The sequence below is a fragment of the Microcaecilia unicolor genome, chromosome 3 (genome assembly GCF_901765095.1).
Source record: "Microcaecilia unicolor chromosome 3, aMicUni1.1, whole genome shotgun sequence".
In the NCBI taxonomy this organism is placed as follows: Eukaryota; Metazoa; Chordata; class Amphibia; order Gymnophiona; family Siphonopidae; genus Microcaecilia; species Microcaecilia unicolor.
In genome coordinates, this window is record NC_044033.1 from 211369167 (window position 1) to 211384218 (window position 15052).

Consider the following 15052-nt stretch of genomic DNA (forward strand, 5'->3'; position numbering starts at 1 on the left):
TTTCAATTTAGATCATGACTTTTCACTGGTAATGCAAGATGAGGTACATTCAGGTTTGGTGGGTGATTTCCCAATCTAAGTTTAAATAAGGTAATGGAGTGTTACATGACTTGCCCAAGATCATAAGGAATGGTAGCAAGATTTGAATACCTGGTTCTGAATCTGCTGCTCAACTGATTTCTAATGTGCCCAGTCACCTTAGAGCTCTCATAACAAGGGCACATTAGTTACTAGTACCTAAACCATGTCAAAAGGCCTTGCTGAAATCCAAGTACACCACATCTAGAACTTGCCCCTAATCCAATTCGATGGTCACCTGGTTAAAGAAATTGATTTAGATTTCTCTCAGCAGATCTTCACCAACTTGAAGCTTACACCATACTCTCAAAGATTCACTCTTCAGCTGCCTGTGTTGTATTCATGCTTTACATGCACAGGTAAGGTCTGCATGAGGTTCCAACAAAGATCAGCATAGCAGTGCCTCCAATTTATTCCACTCACAGTAGGTTTAGTTATTAAACAATAAAGGCAATCTTAATGATCAAACGTAGTTATGACCAATACTGCTGCTTTAAATAGGGGATTTCAAGGCATAAGAGAGATGATGGATGGAAGCAATTGGAGGTGGGTCAAATACTATAACCAACCTATTATGGTTGCAGGGGGTCAACTCAGGAACATCAGGAAGTACATTTTCACAGAGAAGGTGGCAGATACCTTGAATGCCCTCCCATGGCTGGCGAAGATAAAAACGGTAATAGAATTCAAAAACAAATGGGATAAACAAACGAAGCCTGTATAGAAAGAAAATGGAACCGAACAAACTTAGATGGCAACTCCAGTAATTGGGAAGCAAAGCCAGTACTGCACAGACTTCTATGGTATGTGCCCTGATCACGGCTGGACAAATTTGGAAGGGCTGGAGTGGGGCTTTGACAACAGCATCAGTAGTTGGAGAACAAGGCCAGTGCTAGGTAGACTTCTATGGTCTGTGCCCTGAAAATAGCAAGGACAAATGAAAATCAAGCATGCACTTTGTTAGTCTTTGTAACATATATTTTGTACACAGTTATGCTTTGCTATGCAACAACAATATAGTAAAATAAACGATATGTAGTAGTACTGCATCATACCTCATGCTATGAGTTTATCTTGTTCAGGCAGACTGGATGACCATACTAGCTGCCATCATCTACTATGTTATATGTTACTATATTATGCAACCCCCCCCCCCCACCCCAGGACATTTACCTGCTAATTTGCTTTCCTTGTCTCTCTCCAAACCATTCCCGATGAGTGGGTAATATGCACTCCTACCAGCACAGGGAGAAAGAATTATTGAGTAGCGACACCTGTATAAAGGGCTGTGCAACTCTGACCTACTCAGTATTTTGAATAGCCAAGCACCATAGAAGAATCACAAAAGCCTAGAAACAGATAAACACAACAAACTCCCTTCAGGAACACCCGGAAGAGAGCACCAAACATCCAACCAAACGAGACTGCAACATCACAGTAGCCGCTTGCAGCCCCCAGAAGCATCAGGCACTCCACCACCCCACCAAAGTGACACGCTGCTCCCGGGCAGGGTTCGGGAATGGTCTGGAGACACTCAAAGAAAGCAAAATTAGCAGGTAAGATCTAATTTCTCCTTATCGTCTGCTCCAGACCATTTCCGACGGGTGGGAAGTACCAAAACAGTACTCACCGAGGGTGGGAAATTCCCTGGACCAATACAGAAGCCCCAAAAGAAGCATCCTGCAGGAACTGAATATCCAACTGGTAATGCCTGACAAAGGAATGAAGAGAGGACCAAGTTGCTGCCTGGCAAATGTCCTGCAGAGGAATAAGAGAATTCTCCGCACAAGAGGAGGTCTAAGCCCACACAGAATGCACCCGCAACACGGCAGGTGCATCCTTACCCTGTAATAGATAAACGGACGCCACAGCCTCCTTAATCCAGCAAACGATGGAGGCCTTCGATGCTGCCTCCCTTTTCCGCAGACCGCCAAACAAAACAAAGAGATGATCCCGAATACGAAACTCCACCGTCCGGCGAACATTAAACACTTAAGCGCCCTACGGCCATCAAACCTGTACAAGGAAGGAGACTCCTCCCGCAAAAAGGATGGCAAAGAAATAGACTAACATGAAAAGGAGAAATTACCTTGGGCGAAAAGGACGGAACTGGCTGCAGACAGCTTCTCTTTACAGAAAACCAGAAAAGGCTCCCAACACGCTAGAGCCTGCAACTCCGAAATTCGCCACCAAAACCACCACCTTAGGAGAAAGGTCCTGGAGGGAGGATTGCTGAAGAGGCTCGAAAGGGGCCTTGACTAAGGCCGACAGCACCAAATTCAAACCCCAAGGAAGAATGACCGGCCGAACCGGTGGTCTCAACCATTTGACACCCCCCCCCTTGGAAAAACCGGAAAACATCCAGTTGGAAAGCCAAAGCCTTCCCCTGAATCGGGCCCCAAAAACAAGCCAGTTGCACCCGAAGGGAAGACAACCCTTTCTCCAATCCACACTGAAGGAATTCCAAAAGGTTTCCAAGCAAAGCCTACAGGGGAAGCACCTCTCGCTCTTCACACCAAGCTTGAAAAATACATCAAACTCGTATGTAGGCCAAAAGGTGGAATGCTTCCTAGAACTCAAGGGGGTACAATTCACCCTGGAGAAATACCCCTTCTTCAACCACCTCGCCCGCTCAACAGCCAAGCCATAAGCGAGAACTGAGCAACATCAGGCATGAGAACGGAACCCTGATGCAGCAGACCGCCCTCTAAGGGAAAAAGAATCAGATCGTACACCTGCAACTGAACCAGATCGGCATACCACAGTCGGTCGCCACCAGAACTACTCGACCGCCGTGACCCTGAATGTGCTGCAGAATTTGACCATCAAGCAGCCATGGAGGGAACACAAATAGAACCTGAGACGGCAAGGGCTGAGCCAACGCATCCAGACCCTCTAACAATGGTTTCTTTCAATGACTGAAGAACCTTGGGGCCTTTGCATTCTCGGCTGTGGCCATTAGACTCATGACCGGAGGACCCCACCAGTCAACAATGAGTTGCCTGACGCCATATTGGCAGAGCCCACCACATGTGCCACTGACAGGAACCGTAGATTCTGCCCCAACCGGGCCATGATCATAAGCGGTAGCTTATGTCAATTGCCAGGGAGGTACCAAGAGCCCTCTGGCAACCTCCCTGGCAATTGACATAAGCTACCACGGTCACGAGAGTACGCAAACATCCTGAAGATGAATCAACTGTTGAAATGCCAACGGGGTGAGACATTATCGCCCAAGTCTTTAGACAGCTGATTGACCAGCGGGACTCAACCAGCAGCCCTGGGCCATTTGCCGCTGACAATGGGCTCCCCACCCAGAGAGACTGGCGTCCGTAGTCACCAGCGCCCAGTCCGCAGGGTCCAGAGGCATGCCCCAATTCAGATGCCGTCGATCCAGCCACCACTGAAGGCTGAGGCGCACTGCCCTGCGAAGCCACACCCTGCAAGACAGTGCATCCAACTACCAACACATCAAGAGAGCAGACTGGAGAGCCCTCGCCCATGGGAACACTTCAATTGCCGCCATCATGGAACCAAGGACCTGGAGAATCGCCCAAGCGAACAGATCCTTGACTATGAGAAGCCAACGAATCTGTGACAATCTTCTGGATCCGTGCTTCTGGGAGGCACACCATGCCATCCCACATGTCAAAATGATCCCCCATATATTCCAATGGCTGACTGGGGGAAGAGAACTCTTGCCTACCCTGACAATCCAACCCAGATGTTGAAACAGTTGGACCACCCAAGCCATGGTTGTGCGGTTCTCCTCAATGGACTTTGCTCTTATCAGCTAGTCGTCCAAGTCACATCTGGCGCAGTAGTCAAGCCGAAGGGCATTGGCCAAAACTGGTGTTCCCCCAAGACTGCAAACCGAAGAAAATGCTGATGATCCCAAAGACTTGGAATATGAAGGTACACTTCTGACAGCTCAGACTCTCCTTCGCTGCACCGCTACTATCACTGAACATAGGATCTCCATGTGAAAGGGAAAAATGTGCAAGGCCCAGTTCATCCCCTTGAGATCGGGGGTAGGACGCCAGAATCCTCCTTTTTGGGCACCACAAAATAAATGGAATACCTCCCAGAACCTCTTTCTTCTGGAGGGACCGGAATCACTGCCCTCAGGGCCAAAACCCTCTCCAGGGTCTGCCAGACAGCTGCCATCTTTTTTTTTTTTTTTTAAACATTTTCTTTATTGGTAGACAGCTGCCATCTTGACCGGAGACTTGCAAGGCGAAACGAGGAAAGCATCTGAAAGAGGATGACGAAACTCCAGCGCATAGCCGTCCTTGATAATGTCCATGACCCATTGATCTGATGTCATGCAGGCCCACCTCTGGTAAAAATAGCGGCACCCTGCCGCCAATTGGCACTACCTGAGGCTGGGCCCCTGAACCTTCACTGTGAAGCTCTGGAACCTCCAGCACATCCGAGGCCCCATCACAACCTCCCCGCCTGTTGCCCCAAAAGGAAGGGCAGGACTGAAAAGGCTTACTTCTACTCCAGTAACGACTACGCTGGGAACCAGCCCCTCGACTTGGCTGATACCTGCACAGCTCCCTCAGGCGTCCCTGACCCGAGGAACCTTGGATTCACCCAAGCTCTTCACCAGCTTATCCTCAAAGAGCAATTTGCCCTGGAATAGAGGTTGACTCAAATGAACCTTGGAGACCACATCTGCCAACTAATTCCGGAGCCACAGAAAACGCCTTTCTGCAACCAACAGAACTAGGTTCTTTGCAGACACAGGGACAAAGTCAGAGAGCATCTGAGAGAAAGGCTGACATCCGAAGACGCCTGCAAGGATGATGCCGATGGGGCGCCCAGGAGGCCCTCAACCCACTGATAAGCAGGCCCGTGCCACGTAATACCCACAAATGGCTGCCTGTAATGCCAAGTCCAAAACCTCAAAGGAGTGACTCAGTATAGCTTCCGTTCTATGATCCTGAGGGTCCTTAAGGGTTGCCCCACCCTCTACAGGAATAGCTGTCTTGGTGACTGCTGTCACCAGAGCATTCACTGTAGGAACCCAGAAAAAGTCCAGGTACGACATAGGGAGCTGATAAAGTCAAGCCATTGCCTGACCAACGCACAAGGGTGAATCCGGCGTCTGCCATTCACCCTCCACCAACTCCCCCAACTCCTTGTGATATGGAGAGGTCTGGGGCAGCCGGCACACCCCTTTTAACAGAGGATCACCCTTCCGAGACACCTGAGAAGAGTCTTCAGACAAATTGAGAGCCCGTAGGACCTCTGCCAACAAAGCTGGCAATGCCTGCCGCCTAAAAATCCAAACCAAGGCACCTGAGCAGGCTCTCTGCATCCCAGGATCTCCATGATCCGCATCCTCTGAGAATGGGAGCTCTGACCTGAGGGACAGCACCTTCTCCAGGTCCACCCCAGCACCAATGCGGGCCTTCCTTGCCCCAAGGGCCCCCAAGTGCCCCTTCCGGGGCCTGGTCACCAGGGCATCTCCCACAGCCTCCACAGGGCGCCTCCTCTTCAGGAAATAAGCCAGATGAAGTAATAGAACAAGTTTGGGGGTACATGAGAGTGGACCGCAGAGGTATTATGCTCGGTAAGAAGTGGCAGTCCCTTTCCCAAGTCCAGACCCGCAGCACTCAAACCCAAAATGGTGGACATTCCCGCCAAAACAGCATCAGGAGCGTCACATGCCAGGAGTGCAGTTTCCCCAAGAAAAGCCTCCTTACTCTGCCAAGGGCCCTTCCCAGCACTCCCTGCCCCCAGGATACCCGATTCCGGGTCAGCGCCCGTCACCATCTCCACTTCCTCAAATACGTGGCAAAGACCGCTGTGTACAGAAACCACCTGCCGAGCAGAACAGATAACCCACCTATATGCCCTCTCCGCCTGGGAGGCCATGCCAAACTGTACCAGAGCAGTGTCCAGCTTTCCACTGCAAAGGCTCTCCCCTACCTGATAGCGTGCTACAACCGGCCCCAAGTGTAGGCTTGTTATTTTTTTAAATACTGGCAGAGCTCTGTTCCAATTAAAGGCCTGCCTTGGGGAACTTCTCCCAGGTAAACGGAGGAAAGGCCGAGGCACACCACTCACCAAAGAAGAGCAGAACGGGGAGGGAGGGACCTGGAGTATACATCCCCAAAAGCGCAGGAGCCCAAGCCTGAGGCCAGAGAGACTTTTTTTTCTGCTGTGTATTCTGTTTCTTGGCTTTTTTTTTTTTTAAACCAGCAGCAAAATCTGCTCAAGGACACCCCTGAAGCAATCCCTTAAATACTATTCTAACTTTTGTTACTAAGGGCCAGATGCACTAAACTTAACGAGCCATTAACGAGCAAGTAGTAAACCCTGGCATGCACTAAAGACTTCTCCGAGCCATTTTCCGACGACGGTAGCAGCTAACGAAAACGGAATGCAGATGAGCAAATAGTGTAGAAACCCTATTGTAATGAGATGCACTAACCTTTTACGATACTATCGCCTTAACGCTGGAAAATCTAACGAGAGGTCTGTACCAGTCGTTGGGGCTGCGCGGGATTGAAAAACGTCTATGTTACAAAAAAAAAAAAAAAAATCGTGGAAAAAAGTGCTAGTCAGGGACGTCCTTTATAGATGTGCCTCACTCAGCTGAGACCTGGAAGTCTCTCACAGCGCGTTTAGCTCAGCCTCCCCCCCAACGTTGTCACCGCCGCCGCTCACCCCCCCGCATTGAAATGACAGCTTCCCGCAGCCCCGGGGCCTCCCCGCTATCCTCCGTACCCCCGCCCCCGAGGTCGTCGTTGTCGCCGCTCTCCTCCGTCTGCCACCAGGCCGGGCCCTCACAGCGCCTCTCACCTCCGTGTGAAGGCGTTGCAGCAAGCAACAGCTGATCGCTTGCTTTCGGACTTCCCTCCTTGGCCCGCCCTCGCCTGACTTAAGTTACTTACATCAACGAGGGCGGGCCAGGGAGGAAAGGAGGGAAGTCCGAAGGGAAGCGCTTGCTGCAGCGCCTTCACACGGAGATGAGAGGTGCTGTAAGGGCCCGACCCGGTGGCAGACGGAGGGGGGTGGGGAGAGCGGCAAAGGACGTTCATAGGCACAGCTCATGAGAGAGAGAGAGAGAGAGAGAGTGTGTGTGTGTGAAGGACGTCCATAGGCACAGTTCGCCTTTTTTTATATATAGTGAAGGACGTCCATGGCATGCGCAGAGCAGCCAGCATAACGCTTGGCTGCTCTGCGCATGCTAGACTGGCCGACTGTTTAACGATGGAATAGAGAATGCAAGTGAGCTACAACGAGCAGCTCATTTGCATTCCTATTCCTTCATGCATGCCCGTTCCTTACCGATTCGCTAAGGGAATCGGTAAGGGAAGGGCTTTAACGATTTTTTAGTGCATCTTGCCCTAAATGGGGCCAAAAATGGCACACCAAAGAAGAGCAGGGCTGCACAGACTCACCTACCTCTGCTGGGAGACAGAGAAATACTGAGCTGGTCAGGGCTGCACAGCCCCTTATACAGGTGTCCCTTATCTCTTGTTTGTCTGTCCTAATTAGATTGTAAGCTCTGTCAAGCAGGAACTGTCTCTTCATGTTCAAGTGTACAGCCCTGCTCACATCTAGTAGCGCTATAGAAATGATAAGTAGTAGTAGTAGTCACTACTCAATTCTCAGTCTCCCTCTGCTGGTAGGAGTGCATATTACCCCCTCATCGGGAACTGTCTGGAGCAGATAAGGAATGATCAGATTAGTTAATGGGGAACTTCACCTATCTGGCCATATAACATGCACATAAGGATAGTTGCTGAAGTATGTGGGGAGGGAGAAGGGAATGAACAGAATGAAGTACAATTCCATCTATATAAAAAATAAACTCATGAAACTGTGGAACCAGGTACTCACTCTGCTGTGGAGATTTTGGACTTGTAATTTCAAGCTATAGATTGAACAAGCTGACTAGCAGGCCTATAAAAAGATGAGGCAAGCGAGAATGGAGGAAGAAAGGCTAAAGACTGGGGACGAGGTCCAAATGACATAGGTGATGCTGATCAGATAACTGAACCTACTAACCTTAGTACCTTCTCCATCCAAACAGCTGTGGTTGGATATGTCAGATATTCCAATTTAAAATTTTAACTCACTTCTTATCAAAGTACCTATGTATCTGCAACACTAGTTGTAAAGGAGAAAGGATAGATTCCCTGAAACAAATAACACACACTTATAAAAAAAAGATTTTTAATGATTTTTTTCACATGATTACATGAAATTTGGATACAGTGATTAAATTTCAGACAGTAAAACCAAGCAATAAAAAAGGATTCAAGTGATAGGACATTTGCATTAGCACTTAAATAACCTGCTTGAGAGAAATTTCACATGTGCACTTTCAAAGAGGGAGACAGTCTGGGAGTTAAAAATACAAAAAATACAGGATTGAAAAAAAAATCTACTGTATATTTCAGAAGTTTAGCAATGATGCTCTTAAAAACTAGATTTTTTTTTTGTGCAGCCATGTTAGACAGGTTGTATCTGAACACAGCTGTGAGCCACCTGCACCTTGTCACAAAAACTACCAGAGGATAAAGGCCACCAAACAGGCCAACACTAATGAAGGGGCCTTCCTATAAACCAGATCCTAGGAGGAACTGACATTTTTAAATTATATAAGTGGGGCTGTTCCATTTACTGGAAGCAAGGCTGGGTATCTGGAGCACTAGAACCTTAAAGAAAGCTTCATGCCATCACTAGGAGGAAATTTGTCATAACCAAATTCAGTCAGTACCTAGGATTGCTGCTCTTGTATTCAAGGTTGTACTTCTCCCATTCCCAGTAAGTTAATCCAAATGCAAAACTTCCATCAGCTTTTAAAAGCATTAGTAAATAAAAACATGCACAAAGCAAAGTCCTTAAAAAAAGAAAAAAAAAAAAACCAACTCAATCCTGCTTAGAAAAAAAACAAAACAGCAAGTCACAGGATTGAAACAGATATGCCCAGACATCCACTATAACCTATGGATCTCCTCCTCAGAAGCTCCAGAACACTGGAGTTAAGTCCACACATTATGCTTGAGATTCAGATGCACTTCAGCAAAATGCACAAAGAAAAAACACTTAAAATGTACACTCTTAATTTCTAGCTGAATTGTTCTTGGCTGCAGCCCAGAAGACTGGCATGATTACTTCATCTTTACCGGCAGCTGTACTTCCTAATTAGAAACCTCAAACCTCTCTTTGAAAGAGAAAAAAATCCTGAGCTATAAATTAAAATGCCCATAAAAACCTCTCTTCCAGCTCAATTCTAAATATTATGTGCTTCAAGCACACTTAGAAGATGGAATACAAAAGCAGTTTCACTCCCCCCTCCCCCACAAATCTCAGTCTAATAGCTTTTTTTTTTTTTAAGTGCTTTATCCTTCTGACCCCCTTCTTGGGAGGGAGGCACGTAAGAGTGACCATCAAGTCTACAGCCCCTATAGTCCTGCTTGTAATGGACTCATGCATGGTCACCACGTAGTCCAAACTTTCTTTGAATAGCTGCAATGTAGCTTCTGTAAGCAACTTTGTGTACTCCTGGCATTTGCTTTAAAAAACAAAAAATATGAAAGCACCACAGGTAACTCCTAAATGCACTCTAACACTGAGGGGCCTTGACATTTGCATGTTTACATGCTGCCATGTAGTTACTTTTCAAGTATAAGCTCCTGAAATTGGAATAAGTATACACTTGTGAAAATCTGAAGTATGCAATAGAGCATGAACAAATTCACACGACAAGCACAGCCAACAGAAGACCAGACTAGAATCTTCACTCCTACCATATTCCTTCATCTTCCCCACCATCCAAAAATGCATTGTTTTAAACAACAGTAAGGGGAAACCAGAAGCAAAGAAGAATTTTGGATGTATGGAGAAAGCTAACCCAGCAGAATATTTGGTTTGAACTGGAGAATTATGGGTCATATGCGCAGTAGGCTCTTCTTGGCTCTGCTGGATGAACATAGAGGTTCCTGAAGCTTCCAATGCACTGGTCCTTTCAAGCATGCACAAATATGTGTAAAAGCAGGGTAAAAATATGTCCCTGGGATATTCAGTCCTCCGTCTGCAGTCTACTCCCACTGCCACCATTCTGCAGGAAACTGAGCCCACAGCTTGTCTCCTCCCGGGAAAAGATGAGGAATTTCTTGTTAAGCTGGGAGCGCAGGTAGATATAGTCCTGCTGGTCCAGACCATGCCAACAGGTCAGGTACAGGGTGAGGAGTCCAGCCAGAAGAAGCCGGTCTAAGGGGAAGCAGGGAACCACCCAAAGGATAAGCAGAAACTCCAGGTACACAGGGTGACGGAGGTGCGAATATAGACGCACAACACTTGCAGACTTCAGTTCTAAAGGGTCACCCAAATCCAAGCAATAATAGTACACCTGAAAGAAGGGGGAAGAAAATCATATAAAGGATGTACTACAGGCAAGTTCTCAATAGAAGAAATTAAAGCTTACAGTCAGTATAAAGGAAACCAAGCTAGAAACAGCATCCAGGTTCCAAACCCACAGTTGTCACCAACGTGACAGCCCAGGTTACGACAAATCCCAAGCACCAGGTTGACATGGCAACAAAAATTGGACCTGGTGCTGAAGGCTTAGAACACACTGGCAGCACAAAGGATAATGTGCATAGGCATCAGGATAGAGGGGTTCACACACCAAAGTATTACTACCAACTGCTCAGCACTTCTAAACCCCTGTACAGTGGAAAGAGCTCATGCTTTCGCTGCCACTGCTCTGCCACCTCTTGGTGCTGCACAGAATTGAAAGTGGAAAGTAAAGTAACTTACTTTCTGCAGATAGGCAAACTGTAGAAGCGACAACAAGCTCCTTGACACTATGCAGGGGATTTAGAGGAGCCAGCCAGATAGAATTACTTCATTCTTTTGTTCTAGGACAGACTATAACTCTTTTTTCACTGGTTTTAAGCAAGAGACATACAAAACTTAAATTGTCCAAAACACAAACAGTAAAACTGATTACAAATGCTAAGCAATACAATCAATCATGTTATTTCATTACTACAAAGAAAAAATTATCCTGGTTGATATTGCTAGCCAATGCTCCTTATACACAACTTTGGTGTACAATACCCTTATCCTAGGTTTCCCTTTGTTCCTATCACATATTTTGATACCCTATCAACCTACTCACTCTATGTTCTCCTCCCCCACCACCACCTATTAACAGTTCCACCCTATCATCAGATGTCCTTTGAATGCACTAGCTCTTCAATTTTCAGCGTCTTAGGACACACACTAAGTTACCACTTGAATTTTTGATATGATGGTTCAAGCCGCAGTTCAAGTCAAACTAAAATGTTACTTAAAAAAAATCATTTGCAGCTTGAATCCTGACTACTGGGAACTATCAATACAGAATGATGTACAGAATTGTAGAAATACATTGCAAATTGAAGGTCTTTTATACTTAAAGCTGTTCTTTTAAGATTGTAATTTTCTCTTCACATTCACTGATTTTGTTATATTGTAAACCACTACGAAGCGAATGCTACATACCTGTAGAAGGTATTCTCCGAGGACAGCAGGCTGATTGTTCTCACTGATGGGTGACGTCTACGGCACCCCCCTCCAATCGGAATCTTCACTAGCAAAGACGTTTGCTAGCCCTTGTGCGCCCATGCGCACTGCGCATGAGCGACTGTCTTCCCGCCCGAACTGGCTCGTGTTTGTCAGTCCCGTATGTAGCAAGACAAAGACAAGGGAAGACACAACTCCAAAGGGGAGGCGGGCGGGTTTGTGAGAACAATCAGCCTGCTGTCCTCGGAGAATACCTTCTACAGGTATGTAGCATTCGCTTTCTCCGAGGACAAACAGGCTGCTTGTTCTCACTGATGGGGTATCCCTAGCCCCCAGGCTCACTCAAAACAACTAACATGGTCAATTGGGCCTCGCAACGGCGAGGACATAACTGAGATTGACCTAACAACTTATCCAACTAACTGAGAGTGTAGCCTGGAACAGAATAAAAAATGGACCTAGGGGGGTGGAGTTGGATTCTAAACCCCAAACAGATTCTGAAGCACCGACTGCCCGAACCGACTGTCGCGTCGGGTATCCTGCTGCAGGCAGTAATGAGATGTGAATGCGTGGACAGATGACCACGTCGCAGCCTTGCAGATCTCTTCAATAGTGGCTGACTTCAAGTGGGCCACTGATGCTGCCATGGCTCTAACATTGTGAGCCGTGACATGACCCTCAAGAGCCAGCCCAGCCTGGGCGTAAGTGAAGGAAATGCAGTCTGCTAGCCAATTTGATAAGGTGCTTTTCCCCACAGCCACTCCCCTCCTGTTGGGATCAAAAGAAACAAACATTTGGGCGGACTGTCTGTTGGGCTGCGTCCGCTCCAGATGTGTGCAACTGACGTTCAGCAGGGCAGGAATGCGGACGGGGAAAGAATGTTGGCAAGACAATTGACTGGTTCAGATGGAACTCCGACACCACCTTCGGCAAAAACTTAGGGTGAGTGCGGAGGACTACTCTATTATGATGAAATTTGGTGTAAGGAGCATGGGCTACCAGGGCCTGAAGCTCACTGACTCTACGAGCTGAAGTTACTGCCACCAAGAAAATGACCTTCCAGGTCAAGTACTTCAGATGGCATGAATTCAGTGACTCAAAAGGAGGTTTCATCAGCTGGGTGAGAACGACATTGAGATCCCATGATACTGTAGGAGGTTTGATGGGGGGCTTTGACAAAAGCAAACCTCTCATAAAGCGAACAACTAAAGGCTGTCCCGAGATCGGCTTACCTTCTACACGGTAACTGCGCTAAGGTGAACCCTTACCGAGTTGGTCTTGAGACCAGACTCAGATAAGTGCAGAAGGTAGTCAAGCAGGGTCTGTGTAGGACAAGAGCGAGGATCTAAGGCCTTGCTGTCACACCAGACGGCAAACCTCCTCCATAGAAAGAAGTAACTCCTCTTAGTGGAATCTTTCCTGGAAGCAAGCAAGACACGGGAGACACCCTCTGACAGACCCAAAGAGGCAAAGTCTACGCTCTCAACATCCAGGCCGTGAGAGCCAGAGACTGGAGGTTGGGATGCAGAAGCGCCCCTTCGTTCTGGGTGATGAGGGTCGGAAAACACTCCAATCTCCACGGTTCTTCGGAAGACAACTCCAGAAGAAGATGGAACCAGATCTGATGTGGCCAAAAAGGAGCAATCAGAATCATGGTGCCTCGGTCCTGCTTGAGTTTCAGCAAAGTCTTCCCCACCAGAGGTATGGGAGGATAAGCATACAGCAGGCCTTCCCCCCAATCCAGGAGGAAGGCATCCAATGCCAGTCGGCCGTGGGCCTGAAGTCTGGAACAGAACTGAGGGACCTTGTGGTTGGCTTGAGATGCGAAGAGATCTACCAAAGGGGTGCCCCACACTTGGAAGATCCGGAGCACTATTCTGGAATTGAGCTCGTGAGGTTGCATAATCCTGCTCAACCTGTTGGCCAGACTGTTGTTTACGCCTGCCAGATATGTGGCTTGCAGAAACTTGCCGTGACGGCGAGCCCACAGCCACAAGCTGACGCTTCCTGACACAGGGGGCGAGATCCGGTGCCCCCCTGCTTGTTGATGTAATACATGGCAACCTGGTTGTCTGTCTGAATTTGAATAATTTGGTGGGACAGCCGATCTCTGAAAGCCTTCAGAGTGTTCCAGACCGCTCGTAACTCCAGGAGATTGATCTGTAGACCTTGTTCCTGGAGGGACCAGCTACCCTGGGTGTGAAGCCCATTGACATGAGCTCCCCACCCCAGGAGAGACGCATCCGTAGTCAGCACTTTTTGTGGCTGAGGAATTTGGAAAGGGCGTCCCAGAGTCAAATTGGACCAAATCGTCCACCAGTGCAGGGATTCGAGAAAACTCGTGGACAGGTGGATCACGTCCTCTAGATCCCCAGCAGCCTGAAACCACTGGCAAGCTAGGATCCATTGAGCAGATCGCATGCGAAGACGAGCCATGGGAGTCACATGAACCGTGGAGGCCATGTGGCCGAGCAATCTCAACATCTGCCGAGCTGTGATCTGCTGGGACGCTCGCACTAGGGAGACGAGGGACAACAGATTGTTGGCCCTTGTCTCCGGAAGATAGGCACAAGCCGTCCGAGAATCCAGCAGAGCTCCTATGAATTCGAGTCTCTGGACTGGGAGAAGATGGGACTTTGGATAATTTATCACAAACCCCAGTAGCTCCAGGAGTCGAATAGTCATCTGCATGGACTGTAGAGCTCCTGCCTTGGATGTGTTCTTCACCAGCCAATCGTCGAGATAAGGGAACACGTGCACTCCAAGCCTGCGGAACGCTGCTGCTACCACAGCCAGGCACTTCGTGAATACCCTGGGCGCAGAGGCGAGCCCAAAGGGTAGCACACAGTACTGGAAGTGACGTGTTCCCAGACGGAATCGAAGATACTGTCTGTGAGCTGGCAGTATTGGAATATGCGTGTAAGCATCCTTTAAGTCCAGAGAGCATAGCCAATCTTGTTACTGAATCATGGGAAGAAGGGTGCCCAGGGAAAGCATTCTGAACTTTTCCTTGACCAGATATTTGTTCAGGGCCCTTAGGTCTAGGATGGGACGCATCCCCCTGTTTTCTTTTCCACAAGGAAGTACCTGGAATAGAATCCCTGCCCTTCTTGCCCGGGTGGCACGGGCTCGACCGCATTGGCGCTGAGAAGGGCGGAGAGTTCCTCTGCAAGTACCTGCTTGTGCTGGAAGCTGAAAGACTGAGCTCCCGGTGGGCAATTTGGAGGCATGGAGGCCAAATTGAGGGCGTATCCTTGCCGGACTATTTGAAGAACCCAACGGTCGGAGGTTATAAGAGGCCACCTTTGGTGAAAAACTTTTAACCTCCCCCCGACTGGCAGATCGTCTGGCACGGACACTGTGATATCGGCTATGCTCTGCTGGAGCCAGTTAAAAGCTCGCCCCCTGCTTTTGCTGGGGAGCTGTGGGGCCTTGC

General features: G+C 48.2%; 1 protein-coding gene across 1 annotated transcript in view; it reads right to left on the reverse strand.

Annotated features, from left to right (window-relative positions):
• Positions 1-8257: 8257 nt before the first annotated feature.
• The window catches only part of NRM (nurim), a 39186-nt gene continuing 32391 nt past the window's right edge, over positions 8258-15052 (reverse strand). Inside the window, exon 4 of the mRNA XM_030197386.1 lies at positions 8258-10456. Within this exon, the coding sequence (XP_030053246.1) occupies positions 10127-10456 (330 nt within the window). The 3' untranslated portion in view covers positions 8258-10126. The remainder of the gene's footprint in view (positions 10457-15052) is intronic.